The sequence below is a fragment of the Oncorhynchus masou genome, chromosome 26 (genome assembly GCF_036934945.1).
Source record: "Oncorhynchus masou masou isolate Uvic2021 chromosome 26, UVic_Omas_1.1, whole genome shotgun sequence".
Classification (NCBI taxonomy): Eukaryota; Metazoa; Chordata; class Actinopteri; order Salmoniformes; family Salmonidae; genus Oncorhynchus; species Oncorhynchus masou.
In genome coordinates, this window is record NC_088237.1 from 11849569 (window position 1) to 11869726 (window position 20158).

The 20158-nt window shown below is 46.4% G+C and overlaps 1 protein-coding gene across 3 annotated transcripts; it reads left to right on the forward strand.

Annotated features, from left to right (window-relative positions):
* The first annotated feature begins 391 nt into the window (after positions 1-391).
* On the forward strand, positions 392-19920 carry LOC135514810 (zinc finger protein 800-like). 3 transcript variants are annotated; one of them, XM_064938432.1, is made up of 8 exons: positions 392-643; positions 5981-6055; positions 7226-7400; positions 9432-9527; positions 9851-9994; positions 11827-12179; positions 12287-14028; positions 17436-19920. In XM_064938432.1, coding segments are annotated over exons 2-8 (2562 nt in total). In that variant the 5' UTR covers positions 392-643; positions 5981-6004; the 3' UTR covers positions 17437-19920. The 3 variants fall into 3 exon arrangements, with proteins under 3 accessions (XP_064794504.1, XP_064794503.1, XP_064794506.1); XM_064938431.1 differs by lacking the exon at positions 17436-19920 and having other exon boundaries at positions 12287-14032; XM_064938434.1 differs by lacking the exons at positions 5981-6055; positions 17436-19920 and having other exon boundaries at positions 12287-14032.
* The last annotated feature ends 238 nt before the right edge of the window (positions 19921-20158 follow it).

A 20158-nucleotide genomic window follows, 5' to 3' on the forward strand; every position in this document is an offset into this window, starting at 1 on the left:
ACTTAGATTTATTGAAATAAATGTATTTTTTCTCAAAATTGTGCCATTGTTCTGTTTGCCCTACTATTAAATAAACTCAAAACACAGAAATTGTAAATGGCCATGGTGCAACATTTCCAACAGTTCCAAATCATCCGTTTGGAATTATTATTTATTACTACTTTTCCCAAGGAATAATGCACTTTTATCAACGACAAGAATGCGCAGAAAGAGAACAAAACGACCTAACGTTTCGGTTTAATTTGTGTGTCCTGGATTCTGGAAAGCCTGTGCGCGCGCTTAGTAAATGGAGCACTAAACGGCCTGAATTTGGCAACAGTGTTCCTCGATCACGAGGAGGGGGGGGTTAACTATTCCTCTCCTACCCCCCAAAGTGCCAACGAGACTGACATTTATAAAGAAAAGTAGAAGTGCTGCACCTTTGCGCAGCGTCCGCCTTTAGCTGAACGGTCCCCTCTGAGTGCACAAAGGCAGCTGCTGGAGGAACTGTTCAGTGCGAGAGACGAGCCGAGCGCTGAGAGGCGTAATAAACAACCCCCGGCTAGCTACAGACAGGGACGCGGACTCGAAGTCGCTCCCCGGCCCAAGCTCGTAGCTTTACTCCGTGAAACCGGATTCCATCGTCAGGTTAAGACTTATACAGGTAAGAACTATTCTTAACACATTTATATTCGCCCTAAATGTCTAATCGAAGACCTGGAACGCGTTATGGAAGCGTAAAAGCCCTCGCCTTGGCTCCCCGAACGTGGTTGTTTTTGCAGAAAATGGCGTCATCGTTCTCTTGTTCTGCCTGTCCATGGAGGGGAGAGGAATTGGTTTCGGCGACTCAAACTCGCCCTTAAATAATATTTCCAGGGCCTCAAATACGATGATAGTTACAACTAGATGTATTCAGTCACATTTCATTGCTAAAATTAGATTTGTTGGTAAAAATCTAGTCGTTATAAAGACGCGCAAAGCCGGAAGGGTCACCGGTCTGTGCGCCAAGCTGCTTCTTGGAAAAGGTGGCACAGAGCCGCAAAGCGCAGCGTTTTACATTCGTAATATCGTCCACTCGGGAGAGTCTTTACAAAGCCAAATATCTGAGAGTGGTTTAGGGATTTCCCTAAGATGGTGATGGATGTGTTTATGTGAGTGTTGTACGTTCTCGTTGTATTTATTTTGTATGGGTTAGCCCGTTTTTACGCCGCACTCCCCTGCCATGCTGCAAAATGTAGAAGGGGCCTCTCTTTTACGGCTTGAAAGGTGCATTTTGTACTTGGCTTCTGCTTTGATCAAGTTAAGCTGGTCTTTTGTTGCTCAACATACTGGCGTGTTGAGGCTGACAATATAACCGTGTAAAGGAGATTTTCGGGGATAATGAGGCAATGCAAATCGTGCCATGAGAACGGTAAAATGCCCTGCGCTCTAGCTTCCAGATTGCCAGTGAGGACAGCCTGAATAAAATGGTCCTTTGGAACATCACGAACATCAGAAAACTGGGAAAGTTCAGTGCTGCGCAACGATATGCTGCGTTGCACATATCTATGGAAGCCCATTCCCACAATGTCAACAGGCGGCCTACTATCTCAACATTTCGAGATACTATCTCATTTTTTGTGTATAGTATCTGAACAATTGGATATCTCTATGTTCAGATACTAATTCGAAATAGGCCCACATAAATCAACATTTTGAGATAGATCCCTAAGCCTATAATAGAATGATTCTTAGAAGAAAAAGTTGTATTTTACACATACACTGGATAGGTGCAGTGAAATGTTTTACAGGGTCAGCCATAGTAGTACAGCACCCTTGGAGCAAATGAGGGTTAAGTGCCTTGCTCAAGGGCACATATTTTTCACCTTGTCAGCTTGGGTGTTCAAACCAGCGAGCTTTCAGTTACTGGTCCAAAGCTCTAACAGCTAGCCTATGTGCTGCGTGAGGAGCACACTCCTCAGTGTGAGGAGCACAGAGTTTCTCCTGATCTGGTAGGCAAACCAAACTAGGTAAAACTCTGGAATCTAGTTGTAGGGTATGATCTGGTAATAAATCAACTGTAAAACAGTTTTATATGGGCTATGATGGGACAAAAAAATGTCTAATCAGGTCATATGTTTTTTTTAAATATATTTTTTTACTTTGGGTCCTAGTTTCATCTTCACTATCAAAACGCTGTCAAACTGCAGCAACCTTGTACTTGTTCAGATTAATTATGTATTTTTTAAATTAACCAATGGGAAGTCCTTTACACAGACAGACACAACTGCAATTGGACAATCAAACTAACAGGGTTGCATCATGTAGCCCTTTTCATGTGTAATTGAAAAGTTAATCACACATCACATTCCAATCAATCATTTTGAATTGAAAATGTCTAGGTAGCCTAGCCAGCTAAAGTTTGCATATTAACCAAATGTGTGCTGTAGTGGTGGTTGTTATCAGTACCCACTGGGCACAAACGTCAATTCAACTTCTATTCCATGTTGGTTTGAAGTCATTTCAACAGTGTTGATTCGACCAGCGTGTGCCCAGTGGGTAGGCTACAGTTGATGAGACTGAACCACCGAGGAATTGTGTAAAAGTTGACAAATCATGAGGCAAATCAGTCTAAACAACAGTAGGCTACTTTGTCCAGTCTTTTCAGTGCTTGTTTGTGCAATATTTGTTATTAAACCAAATCAAAAGTGATAAGCAAATGCCAGCTGACCATTAGCTTGCTGATGGCCCTGCTGTGCCGGTCTCTGCAACGTGGATAGATGGAAATCGCCACACAATGCAACAAATAAAGAAAAAATACCTATATATGTATGATCTACCTCAAAATGTTGATGTAGGTATCTCTCAAAATGTTGAGATTGTAGACTTTAAAAAAAATGTTTGGTGGCGGGAATGGGCTTCCATAATATATCGGCAGCTGCTGAAACCACCTGTGTTTCGCCACAATATTTTTTTGGCGAACCTTTTGTAAATACTTGGGGACTTTTGGAGAAAGGAGCACACAATACAGTATTCATGCAGCCCTTTATCCGGGCGCCCGTATGGTCTATGTATGAATGCAGTCCCAAGTTCCACTCGCTGGCTGCCCTGCCCTCCTCTCGATCGTCAGCTGCATGCGTCCTAGCAGAACGTAGCCAAGTGCTGGCTACCATAGATCCACGTTTACCGAGGCCACTCGCGTTCCATGTCTCGTGTACACATCGTATAAGTCGCTGTGTCATTTCGCGCAGATTGTAATGTAATTGTGTTGATTGGGCCATCATATTCAAAACGTAACAATATCCAGACTGGCTACTGCACCCGTTCGCTGTCGGTGCACAATTTATTAAGTTGGGCTGGCGAGTTATGCAACGAAACCTAACATAATATGCTGGCTAGTGGCTATTGGCATCGCCACATCTCCCAGCACGGGGGCGGGGGGAATGTTATAGTTTTAAATGCGGGGTGAATAGTCATCCAGCCACACTGAATTAGATATGTCAAATTTGCAATTCACAAGTGGCATTTGCGTCACAGCCCGCGGCCCTCGCACGCCCATGGGATATGGAGTTGCTAATGGAGACTGCTACCCGCTGAAAGATAACTGTCGAACCAAACGCCAACAATCAATGCGCGCTTGCTAGTGGAGACGAGTTGCAATTGGAGATGAAATTGAACAGTGTAGGCATCGTTTTATGGTATTTTATTTTACGGAATGGCAAAATTTCTTCCCCCTTGCGTGGAATGCGTAAGGGGATGGTGGCTCACAGGGACTTTTGTTAGTCAGCGAGGGCAGTTCACTTCGTCCTTCATGTTTGACGAGACCCATTGTGGAGTCGCTGGTGTCGATATCTCGCGACTTCTCAAAATATGGGTATATTTTTCCACAGTATGGCAAACGTACATTTTGTTCGACCGTAAAGCCCTTACGAATAGCGCACACATAAAATTCTAGATAATGAATCATACAAATAAGGCATCCTTTCTGATTAAAGCGGGGGAAACGCAGTGCCATTCCTGGTTTCGTCCCGAGTGGGGCGTATTGTCCAACTAACTGAACGCTTGGTTTTGTTATTGCGCCCCGTTGGGCACTGCGCATGTTAGTTACACTTGTCTCGGGTGATTTTCTGCTTTCAAACAAAAAGTAGTATTTTATTTTCTCATCGACTTTAATGAAAATCACCTGAATGCATTTTAATTTGACCGTTTTTAGCATGTGGAGATGAGTGACATATTTCGGTAATGTTGGGTTATGATTTTAAAGTATATGCCTCTACAGTGCCCACTTTATAAACGGATTTCTAGCCCATTTTAAGAAGACTAGCCGAGGGCAAGAGAAAGTATGCCTATATAATGCTATTATGATGTATATTTTTGGTCAAATTCTTCTTCAGATGAATTAAAACGACTAGGAGAGGGTTGCCTAACAACTGAATGTAAACATCCCAAGGCCGGCCTATTGTTATGGTCAGATAGGGTTTAGATTGAGGAAGTTGAGAATCACTCACTATAAGGGCAGACCAGCGTTATGATGTGCTGGTGGTCTGTCTAATGGGTGTGCTTATGAGGGCAGCAGCCAGTCTCCATGTGAGGTTATAGTGTCTCACACGGGTTACAACGTGAACAGAGGCATCCGTTCTTTATTCCAGCACTTATACACTCATCCCTTTCACACAGAAATAATTGCTGTGAACTTTTCCTGTCATTTCTTCATTCAATTATGTTCACTGCCTAGCTGCAGCAGTCTTGTGCAGGTGTGGGTACAGTACTTTCACATCAGTGTACATCTTATCAGGCGACGTTAAAGGGGCAATCTGCAGTTCAAATAAATAACACATCAATGACCCACGGATTCGGTAAATAGCTTAGGGATAGGGCTGGAGAAATGTAGCCACTCTTAAAATCATAAACAGAGCTATGGGTGCAAGGACTGACCATCCATGAGAACAACATTTGTTTGTGGTTTTAACCATGTTTTGAAGCTATACCGTGTTTGTCTACAAAACATTGTTAACTAGCAAAGGAGTAAAACAAGCATATATTTTGGTTTCTGATGGGGTAAGACAATTCAGCCAACTAAGGTAATGAGGTAATTGAGTTATATTCTTCAAGAATCAATGGGACATTTGTATGTCATGAATTTAAAAGCAAAAAATAAAAAATAATGATGTAGCAATCACAGATTTCCCGTTTAAATGACTCTTTGGTGAGTTTGTTCTGGTAGCAGTGTCTGTCTCTACAGGCCAACTGATAAATACACACTTCATCATATTGCCTGAGTAGGAACAACTACTTCTGTCTCTGTCTCCATGGAAACGCCCGCGCGTGTTACCAAGTCTTCGCCACCAGGTCACCTCTCTGATGATAGCTGCATGTTTTCTGATTGAGCCTCACGACTTTGGATTGACTCCAGTGATACCCGGCCGTTCGGTCTGATGCTGTCAAAGAGCATTACCGCTGAGCTCTTCATTGAACATGCTCTTGTATTTCTCCCCGCTCTGAGACGGCGATGACCATCTTCCTCCTAATGCATTAGGCTCTAGGTTTGGAAGAATAGAAATCTGAAAACTTAGTTTTGATCGAATCGGTGCAAATTGAGGACCGGTTTACAGACTTACCAAAACATTTGCAAAGTGCCTTACGGTAACCTAAAGTGAGTCAGCAAGCACTAGCACGGTGACCAGGAAAAAATACCTGGAAGGGAGTTAGAGAGGAACCAGACTCGGGACAGGAGGGGTTGACTCTTCAGGCAGTAGTGCTCAAGTCACTTTGAGGGGGGGATATGGTTTGGGCAGTTTCTGATAGAGAGACACACACACTCTTTACTTGGAATAATACATGAAGACTTGGAAGTGTGCTGACAGGCAGGTGGATGTGATGGATGGAACTGCACTAGCCTGGGGCCACCACTAGAGGGGGGCTTTACCTCTGTTTTCACCTCTGTGACGGCATCGAAACATGGTTTGGCAATGATAGGGAAACACGCAGACTGAAACATGGGCTCATTCCAGTGTTGTTGCAGGTGTTTGGGTAGAGGGAGAGCAGCATGGTGAAGGCCAAATCCGCTCCGAGGAAGACCTCTCAGCAACACACGAAGGTAGAGACAAGACAGTCCCCCCTCCCCCCGTATATATCCTACCAGTACACAGTCCCACTAGAACCCCAAATATATACTATCCCCTCTCCTAAACAATAGCCCCTCACCCCCAGTGTACTATGTTTATATCCTGACTCCCAATCTACACACTCTCAGTGGTTCAGGTACCATCCCTCTACTCCTCCCCATTTCCAGCCCACTCTGTCTTCCACTTTTCCTTTTCACAGCATCTGTCATGCAGCAGTTGAATACAGACAGTCATCCTCACTGTTTACTCATCAATCAGTGAGAGAGATGACAAGTTCTCTCTCTCTCTCTCCTCAGACTTACAGTGCCTTCAGAAAGTATTCAGAGGGGAGGGGAGAGGGAGAGAAGCCAAGGGTCAGTGTAGAGTTCCTTATCTCTGACAGCCTAGTGTGTGTGTTAGCTGGGTGTGCTGGGAAACATCTCCATCACCCTGGAGAGAGAAACAGAAAGACAGACGAGGCGAGAGTCTCACCCAGCCAGTAGTGGAACCACCACCCGCCCTTATCAGACCCAACCAAACAATGCCACGTGACACCGCAGGTGTCGAGATCAGCAACAGCACTGCTGATCAAATAGTGTTTGGCATAATGAGTCATTAGGTATCTTTACTCAGACCAATTATGCAGCTATAGTGGTGGTACCGTAGTGCCTGGTACAGTATTTCTGTCTCTCCTATATAAGTAGGCTTCTCCCATAACACTTATAGCGCTGGTGTTACACAGGCTAGGAGAGTGTCTGTAGAGAGTGTCTGTAGATGTACAGGTAACTGCCAAAATAAAGGAAACACCAACATAATGTGTCTTATTAGGGCATTGGGACACCACGAGCAACCAGAACAGCTTTAAACCCCCTGTGCTCCTCTGAGACCTCTTTCAATGTCACTGAGATCTCTTCTTCTAGCCATGGTAGTCAAAATAATGGGCAACTGGTCATTTTTTATACATCGCCGTAGGCAAGATGGGGTGTTAATTGCTTAATTAACTCAGGAGCCACACCTGTGTTGAATTACCCGTACCTCTTTTTCCAAATCCGCACCCCACACCCTCTGTCCCAGTGTTTCCCTGACCATCGTATAGCCAAGGAATGTCTGTGAGGTTTAAAAGGTAAACTTCACCATTCTGTCTCTGTCTGTCTACGTATCAGAGTTCCAGCAGGATGGAGGTGGAGATGGAGGAGATCCCCCAGGACGAGCCCAAACCTGAACCTGAGAGCCATGTTACCAGAGACCAGTGCTGCCAGACAGACGAGCCACAGCCCAGCAGCCCTAACCCAATGACTGACCTTAACCCTGGCCCCGACGCAGCTCCCAGGACACCGGGTAAGACTGCCCGCTTGTCTACACCAACCTACCGTTAGTTTGATTGAAGTCCTTCAAACACACTGCGGAGCACTAGATACAATATATTTATTCAGTCATTGTTGGCCAGTCTGTCCTGACTGGGAGAGTGGCTGAGGAGAGAGAGGAGAGGGACCGGGGAAAGGAGAGTGACAGAGGAGACTGACTGGAAGAGGAGAGGAACCGGGGAAAGGAGAGTGACAGAGGAGACTGGAAGAGGAGAGGGACCGGGGAAAGAAGAGAGGGGGGCAGAGGAGACTGGGGGAGAGGAGAGAGAGACAGGGGAGACTGAGAGAGAGAGGGGGGGGAGGGGAGAGGGGGGGGCCGGGGAGAGGAGAGAAGAGAGGGGGGCCGGGGAGAGGAGAGAAGAGAGGGGGGCCGGGGAGAGGAGAGAAGAGGGGGCCGGGGAGAGGAGAGAAGAGGGACAAAATAAGTATTTTTTTAATTTATTTTTTGGTTCATGAACTACAGTAAATGAAGTGGATTTGTACTACACAGAAACACATAATTATACATATACATTTCATTCTCTTCATGGTGATGTATCCTAGGTACATAAAGGTAGAAATATGCAATATCTTCCTTTTCATATTTGGGTACACTGGCTATTATTTTAATGCACTCAGACCCCAAACAAATATAAAATTAGTTTGGACTGGACCAAATATGAAACAATAGACAATCTTTCACAAGTTTGGACATCAAAGTATAACACCGTACAGAACAGTTCAGAACAGTATAGGTCAGTACAATAGTTCAGTACCGTAGAGTATAGTTAATTCAGTACAGTACATTAGTTTGGTCTGGTCCAGACTTGACCAAATCTGAATAATCATGGACGTCTATTGGGCCGAATGAAGGCCGGTCGGGACCGGACCAAAAATCAACATCCGTGGACGTTGAAATTAAAGCCGATCCGGAACGTTTCAAAAGAATCAAGGCCACCAAATGTCAACTACTTTTCAATGTCTCTGGACATCCGGTGTCGAAACAAAAATAGACTCTTAGCTTTCATTTGACACTCGCTCCTATTGACTTCTCATGTTGGTGCTCGTGGCTCCTTTTACATGGAAATGCCCTAAAGCAGTATGGCTGAAGCCTGTCCAGGTCCTTCACGTCAGATGAAGGCGAGGAGAAGAGGAGAGGAAGATATGCTGGAGTATTGACGTGCAGCTGGAGACAGAGGTGAAGCCTCAGTCCAGGGCCCAATCCAAGGTGGACCCCAATGCACTTGTAGAGATCTGAGAGGATTTGACAGGTGTAAAGCAATGTGGCAATAGCTTCCACCTTGCCCTCGGGTATTTTAGGTGGAAGCTTCACCATATTTCTTAGGGGTCCATTTGGGATTGGAGAGAGAGACCCCACTAACTGTAGCGAACATGTGACATATCTGTTGCATCAACTGTCTGTCTGTCTGTTGCATAAAACTCACACACACATGCCATATTTCCTGTTTGTCTGACTCTAGCGGGGCGGAAGGGGTGAACTGGGGTGTATTCATTACGGAAACCGTTAAGAACCAAACGGAGCAAAACTGGGAGGGACCTAACCGAATTATTCCCATAGGAACTCGTTTGCGCTTTCCACTTGGAGTAAACGCAACAGACGAAACGTTTTGCAACAGAATGGGCGTAATGATTACTGCCGTGTTTGGTGCTGGCTGTGTCGGCGCGTCTGATTGGTCACCATCTGACCCTGGGCTGTGGGGGGGGGGGTCAGATTAAACCAGCACCCCCTGAGGGGCAGGGGAGGGGCCCACACACACACACACACACTCTGACTCTCATTGACACACACGTTGCACCCACCACTGTCATTGTATAGGGGCTGCCACCACTTCTATACTTATATGCCCAGGATCTGGCAGCAAACCCATCCTAGTCACTTCCTATAGGAAATAGCCACTCTCTACACACACACACACACACACACACACACACACACACACACACACACACACTCCATGGCTGAGGGCAGAGGGAAGTGTTGTATTGAAGTGTGTGACCTCTGCAGGGTACTGCGTGGAGCCAGGTGACCCTCCTCTGTTGCAGCAGCAGCTCCAGACCTCCAAGTCTGGCATCCAGCAGATCACAGAGGTCTTGCGTTCAGGTAACATCTAGTCATGCTACTCCGACTGCACCGAGGTCTTTTAATCAGGAATCACGACACAGTCGTACGTTTTGTGATGAAACATGATTCAAGTGCAACTCCTAGCTTCTACTCTTTCAATGTTTGCACATCTGAAGAAAAATAGTGATCGCTCGTCCCAGCAAACCAAATCTATTTAATCACACCTATTATAATCCTTCCGATATGCAAACGCCGAAGGGTTTTAGGCTCTAGGAGTTGATGATGGCCCAGTCCTATTTGTCCTGTCTGTCTGTCTCCGCCAGCGCTCCCTAACACTGCCCCCTGGTGTCGTGTATGTGCAGGTACTGCCCAGCTGAAGCACATGCTGCTGAATGAGGTGGACACCATCTTTGAGTGTAAGACATGTCGCAGCTTGTTCCGGGGCCTGCCCAACCTCATCACCCACAAAGAGTACTACTGCCTCACCAGACTGTCCAAGCCGGACGGTACGTGGCCACCTCTCGAAGAGTCTCTCGCTCTCTTGTTCTCTCTGTCTGTCTCTCTCCCTCTTTGTCAATGCTTGTCTCCCACTTAATGCCTATGCTTGTCTCTTTTATTCTGTCACCCACTTTACTCACTCACTCACTCACTCACGGTCTTCGTTGGTCTACACTCACTCTCTCTCTCCATGTCTCTCTCTGTCTTTCCACGTCTCTCTCTGTCTCTCCTCTGTCTCCACGTCTCTCTGCTCTCCACGTCTCTCTCTCTCTCTCTCTCTCACGTCTCTCCATGTCTCTCTCCAGGTGTCTCTCTCCACATCTCTAACTCTCCATGTCTCTCTCTCTCTCTCTCTCCATGTCTCTCTCTCTCTCCATGTCTCTCTCTCTGTCTCTCCATGTCTCTCTCTCTCTCTCTCCATGTCTCTCTCACTGTCTCTTCTCCATGTCTCTCTCCCTGTTTTTCCATGTCTTTGTCTCTCTCCCCGTCTTTGTCTCTCTCCCCGTCTTTGTCTCTCTCCCCGTCTTTGTCTCTCTCCCCGTCTTTGTCTCTCTCCCCGTCTTTGTCTCTCTCCCCGTCTTTATCTCTCTCCCCGTCTTTGTCTCTCTCCATGTCTCCCTCCCTGTTTTTCCATGTCTTTGTCTCTCTCCCCGTCTTTCTCTCTCTCCCCGTCTTTGTCTCTCTCCCCGTGTCTCTCTCTTTGTCTCTCTCCATGTCTCCCTCCCTGTTTTTCCATCTGTCTCTCTCTCCCCGTCTTGTCTCTCTCCATGTCTCCCTCCCTGTTTTTCCATGTCTTTGTCTCTCTCCCCGTCATGTCTCTCTCCCGTCTTCTCTCCATGTCTCTCTCCCTGTTTTTCCATGTCTTTGTCCATGTCTCTCCATGTCTCCCTCCCTGTTTTTCCATGTCTTTGTCTCTCTCCCTCTTTGTCTCTCTCCCCGTCTTTGTCTCTCTCCATGTCTCCCTCCCTGTTTTTCCATGTCTTTGTCTCTCTCCCCGTCTTTGTCTCTCTCCCCGTCTTTGTCTCTCTCCATGTCTCCCTCCCTGTTTTTCCATGTCTTTGTCTCTCTCCCCGTCTTTGTCTCTCATGTCTCTCTCACATGTCTCTCCCTGTTTTTCCATGTGTCTCTCTCCCTCTCTCTTCATGTCTCTCTCCATGTCTTTGTCTCTCTCTTTGTCTCTCTCCATGTCTCCCTCCCTGTTTTTCCATGTCTTTGTCTCTCTCCCCGTCTTTGTCTCTCTCCATGTCTCCCTCCCTGTTTTTCCATGTCTTTGTCTCTCTCCCCGTCTTTGTCTCTCTCCATGTCTCCCTCCCTGTTTTTCCATGTCTTTGTCTCTCTCCCCATGTCTTTCCATGTCTCTGTCTCTCCCTAATGTAGTTAGTCCCTTTCTCTCCTGTCCTCCTATACTCTAACTAACTAAATTCTCTTTCATGCTCCAGCCTCTGTCTTTGATCCAGCCTCATTAGCCACTACTCTTCCATTCTCTATGACTTCTGTCTATATCTAGAAATACCAGTCATCTAGAAAATCCTCTTATCTCATCTGTGTATTGAACTATAACGACAAAAAAGACAATGTCTGTGAAAACACAAAGATACATTCAATTGCTATTTAATGATATGGTTGAAACGTGGTTGCTGTTGCCACAATGTGCTCATTACATATCTTATTTGGAAAAAATAGTGTGTTTTTGTTTCTCCCTTTGGCAAGTTTAAAAATGTTCCTTAGTGTTGTGACGTATCTAGGCTCAAAACACATCACGTTTGGGAGCAAATATTGGTGTCTGATTGAAAACGTTATTTTCCTAATGCCTCTCTCTTCCTCCCCCCTGACCTCTTAGATCCAGCGAGCGAGGGTGACAAGCAGAGTGGGGCCATGAAGGACCTCCTGGAGGCCATCTACCCCAGGAAGGACCGGCCGGACTACGTGATGCGCCTGGAGCCAATCCAGACCTCCAATAACGCCGTGTTCCAGTTCATGTCCTCAGAGGAGGAGCTGGCCCATTTCCCCCGGGCTCCACACACCCCTGGAGGGACCCACACACACAGCCCTGAGCCCTGGGGGGAGCAGGGAGGGACGCCGGAGAATGGACAGACGGGAGAGGGGGAGGAGAGGAGGAGGAGTGACCAGGAGGAGGAGGAGGGAGGAGAGGAGGCGGCGGCGCAGCCTGAGGAGGAGGGGTCTACAAGCGGGGTAGTTACATACAGGAGAAAGGTTGCAAGCAGACACACGCTCGCACACACATACACACACACACCAACGCTCACTGTAAAACTCTCCCTCTGTCTCTCTCCCCCTAGGTGGAGGACGTTACCATCTCGTGCTGCCTGTGTGGTAAGGACTTCAACTCTCGCCGCAGTATCCGCCGCCACTGTCGCAAGATGCACCAGACCAAGCTGGAGGAGCTCCGGAAGTTCACAGAGACGCGCACCGTTCCCATCAGCCTCCTCTCCATGGTCAAAGGTCGGTCCCGCACCTTGCACACGCCCAGCGGCAAGTCCTGCCCCGTCTGCTTCAAGTCCTTCGCCACCAAGGCCAACGTGAGGCGCCATTTTGACGAGGTGCACCGCGGCCTGCGCCGGGACGCCATCACGCCGGACATCGCCACGCGCCCCGGCCAGCTTCTGTCCCTGGAGGCCACGCCTCCCCGCAAGAGTGCCAACTCCTCACCCACGAAAGGTCACACCCCAAAGAGCGGAGGAGCCGCAGATGCTACCACCCCTCAGCCCCCCAAAAGCTCCACCGCGGCGCCCCCTGCCCCTTCTCTCCTGGCATCGGCCCTGTACAACCTGGCCTCCTGCCGCTGTCTGCTCTGCAAGAGGAAGTACAGCTCCCAGGTCATGTTAAAGAGACACATGCGCATCGTCCACAAGATCTACAATCTCAAGAACCTCAAGAACGTTAGCTCCGTCTCCGTGACCACGGCCGCAACCACATCCACGGCGAACAACAAAAACAACAGCAGCAACACTGACAGCACCCCTAGCAACAGAACCCCTATCAACAGCCTGAGCGTGAAGGAGGAGGAGGTGGAACCCTGGGACGACCCTGACTCCAGCCCCGCCTCGACGCCAGGCAACACGGACGGGAGGGACACGGACAGGAAGGGTGTCGCCGTGGCAACCAAGGCAGGTCAAAAGATCAAAGAGGAAGAGGGTGGCGGCAGCCCCAAGACATGGACTCGTTCCACGTCCATCAACAGCACCGGTGGTACTAGTAGCGGGACTCTTGGGAGACCCCCTCAGAAGCTCTCGGTGGGTTTCGACTTCAAGCAGCTGTTCTGCAAGCTGTGCAAACGTCAGTTCAGCTCCCGCCAGAACCTCACCAAGCACATCGAGCTGCACACGGACGGCACAGACATCTTCATCAAGTTCTACCGCTGCCCGCTCTGCCGCTACGAGTCCCGGCGCAAGCGCGACGTCTTGCGCCACGTGACGGTGGTGCACAAGAAGTCAACGGGCTACCTGGCCAAGATCGTGCCCAAGCTGGAGTCGCGTGCGGTTAAGCGGCCGGCTGAGGTGGTCCTCAACTCTGCCCCCAATGCCAACAACAACAAGAGAGGAGGAACATCAGTCGAGGAGGTGAACGGGAGCCACTCGGCCTCCTCCCCCCCTACGCCCCCAGTCACACGCAAACAGGAGCTTCTCAACAACTCCTCCTACCCAGTCACACGGAAACAGGACCTCCTCTCCTCCACCACTCTGGTCACTCGCAACCAGGAGAGGCAGGAGAGGCAGCAGGAGGCCCAAACCGGGTCACCTGTCTCCCGTAAGAACGACAAACAACTCCCCGACACCCCCGCCCCGATGCCCCTCAACACGCGTCGCCATGACGCTCACCAGGAGAGCAGCAGTAGCACAGAGGTGCGTGTCACCAAGAACTTCTCGCTCCACGCGTGTGACGTGTGCGGCCGGGCCTTCGCCAAGAAACTCTACCTGGAATCCCATAAGAGGAGCCACCGGAACTCCATGCCACCGGTCAGCACGCCGCCCAGCGGCGCCAGGGCTAAGGGGGTCAGCACTCGGTCCAAGGCACTGCTCTGGTGAGCCTCACTACACATATGGTTGTCTTTGTCGATATCTTGTTGTTGAGGGGAAGTGACGTGTGAAATGGGTTGTTATGAGAGAGAGAGGGAGGGAGGGAGGGGTTGGGGCGGACTAATAGAGATGGAGCCAGGAGAGTGGGGTTGGGGCGATATTACATCTATTGACGATGATAGACAGCCTATTTGAACTTGACTGGGGGGTGCACAGCAGGGCACCACACGGAGTGACCTACTGAGTAATATCCTATTCCGGGTATATTTCAATATGTTATAGAGTGGAGAAGTCCTCCAAATATTTTCTCTCTCTGTCTCTTTTGCCCTCAGAATAGCCTCAATTCGTCAGGGTATGGGATCGACAATGTGTCGAAAGCATTCTACAGGGATGCTGGCTCATCTCGACTCCACAGTTGTGTCAAGTTGGCTGGATGACCTTTGGCGCCTGCTTAAGCCCACCCCTGTTCAAAGGCACTTAAATATGTTGTCTTGCCCATTCACCCTCTGAATCCTTCTTTAACTTGTCTCCTCCCCTTCATCTGATCAAAGTCGCCCAGATTCAACTGGTCAGTATGTCATGGAAAGAGCAGGTGTCCTTAATGTTTTGTACACATTACATGACAGCTATTTCTTATCTACAGTGCCTTGCGAAAGTATTCGGCCCCCTTGAACTTTGCGACCTTTAGCCTCATTTCAGGCTTCAAATATAAAGATATAAAACTGTATTTTTTTGTGAAGAATCAACAACAAGTTGGACACAATCATGAAGTGGAACGACATTTATTGGATATTTCAAACTTTTTTAACAAATCAAAAACTGAAAAATTGGGCGTGCAAAATTATTCAGCCCCTTTACTTTCAGTGCAGCAAACTCTCTCCAGAAGTTCAGTGAGGATCTCTGAATGATCCAATGTTGACCTAAATGACTAATGATGATAAATACAATCCACCTGTGTGTAATCAATTCTCTGTATAAATGCACCTGCACTGTGATAGTCTCAGAGGTCCGTTAAAAGCGCAGAGAGCATCATGAAGAACAAGGAACACACCAGGCAGATCCGAGATACTGTTGTGAAGAAGTTTAAAGCCGGATTTGGATACAAAAATATTTCCCAAGCTTTAAACATCCCAAGGAGCACTGTGCAAGCGATAATATTGAAATAGAAGGAGTATCAGACCACTGCAAATCTACCAAGACCTGGCCATCCCTCTAAACTTTCAGCTCATACAAGGAGAAGACTGATCAGAGATGCAGACAAGAGGCCCATGATCACTCTGGATGAACTGCAGAGATCTACAGCTGAGGTGGGAGACTCTGTCCAACAATCAGTCGTATATTGCACAAATCTGGCCTTTATGGAAGAGTGGCAAGAAGAAAGCCATTTCTTAAAGATATCCATAAAGTGTCGTTTAAAGTTTGCCACAAGCCACCTGGGAGACACACCAAACATGTGGAAGAAGGTGCTCTGGTCAGATGAAACCAAAATTTAACTTTTTGGCAACAATGCAAAACGTTATGTTTGGCGTAAAAGCAACACAGCTCATCACCCTGACCAACCATCCCCACTGTCAAACATGGTGGTGGCAGCATCATGGTTTGGGCCTGCTTTTCTTCAGCAGGGACAGGGAAGATGGTTAACATTTACGGGAAGATGGATGGAGCCAAATACAGGACCATTCTGGAAGAAAACCTGATGGAGACCTGAGACTGGGACGGAGATTTGTCTTCCAACAAGACAATGATCCAAAACATAAAGCAAAATCTACAATGGAATGGTTCAAAAATAAACATATCCAGGTGTTAGAATGGCCAAGTCAAAGTCCAGACCTGAATCCAATCGAGAATCTGTGGAAAGAACTGAAAACTGCTGTTCACAAATGCTCTCCATCTAACCTCACTGAGCTCGAGCTGTTTTGCAAGGAGGAATAGGAAAAAAATTCAGTCTCTCGATGTGCAAAACTGATAGACATACCCCAAGCGACTTACAGCTGTAATCACAGCAAAAGGTGGCGCTACAAAGTATTAACTTAAGGGGGCTGAATAATTTTGCACGCTCAATTTTTCAGTTTTTGATTTGTTAAAAAAGTTTAAAATATCCAATAAATGTCATTCCACTTCATGATTGTGTCCCACTTGTTGTTGATTCTTCACAAAAAAATATAGTTTTATATCTTTGTTTGAAGCCTGAAATGTGGCAAAAGGTCGCAAAGTTCAAGGGGGCCGAATACTTTCGCAAGGCACTGTATCTTGCTGTTTCTTTTGGCTGTATTCCCGTCTCTCTCCATTTCGACAGGCTCTGCATATTACTTTGGGCTCGGCTACGCTTTCATCTCAAAAAGTTGTTTAAATAGCCTAAGAAACGTAAGTAGCCGGGGTAATAATGAGGGAGAACAAATATCAATATAGCCGATAGAGAAATGGAATGACGAGTTGAATCGAGCTTAAGCTTACGGAGGAAGAAATAATTTGCGCGACGCAGAGAAATCCCTCTGACGCCAATCCTCCTGCTCGTTGAAGTTATGAACCGTAGGCGATTTTTCCCAAATGTTCGAAAGGTGAGCTAAAGGTCAGTGAATGGAAGTGGGAGTCTATAGGCAAGGGCTATTCTCGGTCACAGCTTTATGAGAGATCGAACCAACAATATTAAGAGAGGAGAACGTGCCAAATAAAGCTGATGTTATCCAGGTCTGAAGAGGACAGACTTTGCTTCTTTTCCTGCCCGTTATTTAGAACCTAACTACGGCAAGACAGCCTGATCAATTGATCAGGAGGTTTTGTCCAATAGGGGGCGATACCATCGTATATCACAATGTTTTATGAGTACAGATGTCCTCAAGCTTCCTCCTCTCTTCACTCACTCTGTCTAGTAAAATATGGTTTGTGTAGCCAGGCCCGGATATAAGGCTGAATCCGTCCTCCAGGTTTACTCCCCCGGGGCTCTGTGTGGTCTGTCTGAGGACGAGCCTCTTCAGCTGTGATTAAACTAACCCCACCACTGTGTGTGTGTGTGTAGCTCAGTGTTAGTCACAGTGGGGTGTCAGGAGACCACAGAGAGGGGAAGAACATTCTCTTTTTAACACATTACACATCATTGAAACCCTTTTGGTCAGTCTGCTACGACACACACACACACAGGCTGATTCAGGTGTCACGTCTCTTCCATAGGGTTGAACTTGTTTTCTCCCCCGGACGACTGTAGGTTTCAAAGGGAGCGAGCACAGACACCTGATTAATGTGTGAGTGTCCAGACAGACAGTTGATTAGTGTGTTAGTGTTTATGTCTGGGAGGAGGCTGGTCCTTGGGATAGTGATGTTACAGCAGCGCAGAGGAGAGGGAACAGAAACCGTGTTTAAACTGGCTCTAATTGACTGGCGAGCGCCTTCTAACAGCTGCTGTTCTCTCTCTCAGATCCCCAGTCTCGTCTCACTCCTGGTTCTTGGGAGCCTCCATCCTGAGAGGAGAGACTTAACGGATGAAAGAGCACCGCTAACGATGATGAAGAAAGTAGCTGGGCTGGGAAAGTGGTGCAAGCGAAACAGAGAGGGAGGAGAAGGGGTGAAAGGAGAGACTTCACATCTAAGGGACCAAAAGTATTGTTGGAACCAGGAGGGATGGGAGCCAATGTGATGCCAGAGGAGTGGAGTCAGTGGACACTCAAGGAGCCATCTGTGGAGGCACTGATGCTATCACACTGCTGTGTGTAGGTTACCATCATTGTATGTACATGTAGATCCATATATACCAGGTTCAGGTGTGTGTATGTGTGTGTGTGTATATATATATATATGCTCAAGTCTAGACCAGGTTCAGGTGTATGTATGTATGTATGTGTATATAGACACACACACACCCCTACCTACCTGAACCTGGTCTAGACTTGAGCCTGTATTAACCTTAGGGGTGGGGAGAGAAGAGGGCAGGGTTGGGAGCGCTCTTAGCACACCATAGATATCCCATATCTGACCAGTAGAGGGTGCTCCAGTTCTGCTTTATAGGATTAGACTTTAAGGTAGGGCTCTCCAACCCTGTTCCCGGAGAGCTACCCTCCTGTATGTTTCACGCCAAACCCAGTGGTGTCTTACCTGATTCATCTTATCAACTAGCTAATTATTAGAATCAGGTGTGCTAGATTAGGGTTGGGGTGAAAACCCTACAGGACGGGTTGGAGAGACCTCCCCATGTGCATACTGTGAAGTTGGCCCAGCCAGAGCCAGCAGTAGAGATGTTAGTGGTTTATTTCCCCAGCTCATAGTAAGCTATCCATCCACTGGGAAAGACTCCATATTAACTCAGTTCATCCAAATAGGCTTGAGTTTTTCTGGCATTCCAAGAGATATAGTTTGGGTGATTATCTGACAGAGAAAGACAAGTAGATAGCTGACCAGCGATACTCTGGCACATTGAAGAGACTGTGACCATTTGATTGATTGATTGAGTGGCTATGGCTGTGTTTAAACAGGCAGCCCACTTCTGACTTTTTTTTTTTCTCGCTAATTGGACTTTTGACCAATCAGATCAGCTCTGAAAAAGCTCTGAGGCAATTCTCATGAAACTGTAAAAAATGAATTAGTGTAATTTTTCATGGAATTTCCTCTTGAATCACTGAGATTAGGATCTGTGCTTATCTATTTCATAATTATTCTACTTTTTTAAATCAGATATTATGCATTTTTACTAGCCTTTTCACAAAACTCATTACCGTAACAGTTTTCGAAGTCCCAAAAAGTTATATATATTTATAATATTTGTTAATATTGCTCCCCTAATGACAAGGCCCGAGTTAAGCATAACACTGAAAATGTAAATATTTCAAATCAAATTGTTCAGTTATTATAAAATTAAATCAGACTTTCCAATTTGAGCTCTTTAGCTGATTCGGTAATTACAGTAATGAAACATGTCCTCAGACAGACACTGTGTTTATGTAATAAATATTATAGTTTAATGTAAACTTTAACTACGAATCCATTTTTATGATTTATGGACAAATGTATGATATATGTACAGCAACATATTTTGTGTTAGGTTTTCTAAAGAAAATCACCCGAGAATTTAATCGGGACACATTTCGGAAATGAGAATTTGGGGTAAAAATGTACAAAATTCAGGGAAAATGTTACCTTCCCTATAACTAGATATCTTAGTCCTCAGAATGATAGTTAATTTTTGCAGATGCATCATGGTTTTGTAGCTCAATTTGCTACAGACTTTAAAAAAAAATGTTTTCATGAAAATCGTGATGTGAAAAGATCCGATTGGTCAAGAAAACAATTAGTGAGGGGGGAAATCTGAATTATGTCTTGTTCAGTCAGAAAGCCATGGCACAGTAGAAAAGAAACAGACCAAATTGTATTTTTCTAACGGAAAAGCTTGTTAAAATATCATATGGATGGTATAAACAATAGATATATTGGCAGATGTCTAGTTTTTGTTTCAATCTCCCTGAAAAGTAGATATATTGTATAGCCTACTGTTGGTTGCATATGCTCGAGTATCTCTGAATAGTGAGAGATTTTGTTTTCCTCTATTTGTTCAAAGCACTGAAGAATCTGTTACGTTCAGACTCTCACTCAAACGACTGTGTCAAAACCAGATGATGAAATGACGTAGGGAGGTTTCTTTCTTCCTTTAAAGGAGAAGATGTGTGTTTTTGGCGGCACATCTGTGACCAAGCAGAAGGGAAATGAAGTGATTTTCCTTTTCATGACTGACTTTCCTTACTGGTCCTCTACATTCAGATAAAAAAAGAGTGGAGACATTTTTCCAGGCCTACTAGCTGACCTGAAGCCGTAGGATAAGGAGAAGAGTAGATCAGTTAGGTTTCCTGTTGAAAATAACGTAACCCATTAATCCATCCGGAAGAAATCAACTGTTACCCCAATAATAAACAGCCCAAAAGGAAAATGTGTTCTTGTGTTTTTATTTTGTAGTTGTGAAATTGACATTTCCCCCAGTATTTCAGCAAGAATCAATTGAGATAATCAAACCCTCAGCATTTGTCAGGAAAGCTGTGAATGAACTATTCACTTCATGGTTATTCCATTTGAACTAGTTATAGCCCCCCCGTCTCAAACCCAGGCCATATTATGCAGTGTTGCTTGTCATGGAGCCTACACACACACACACACACA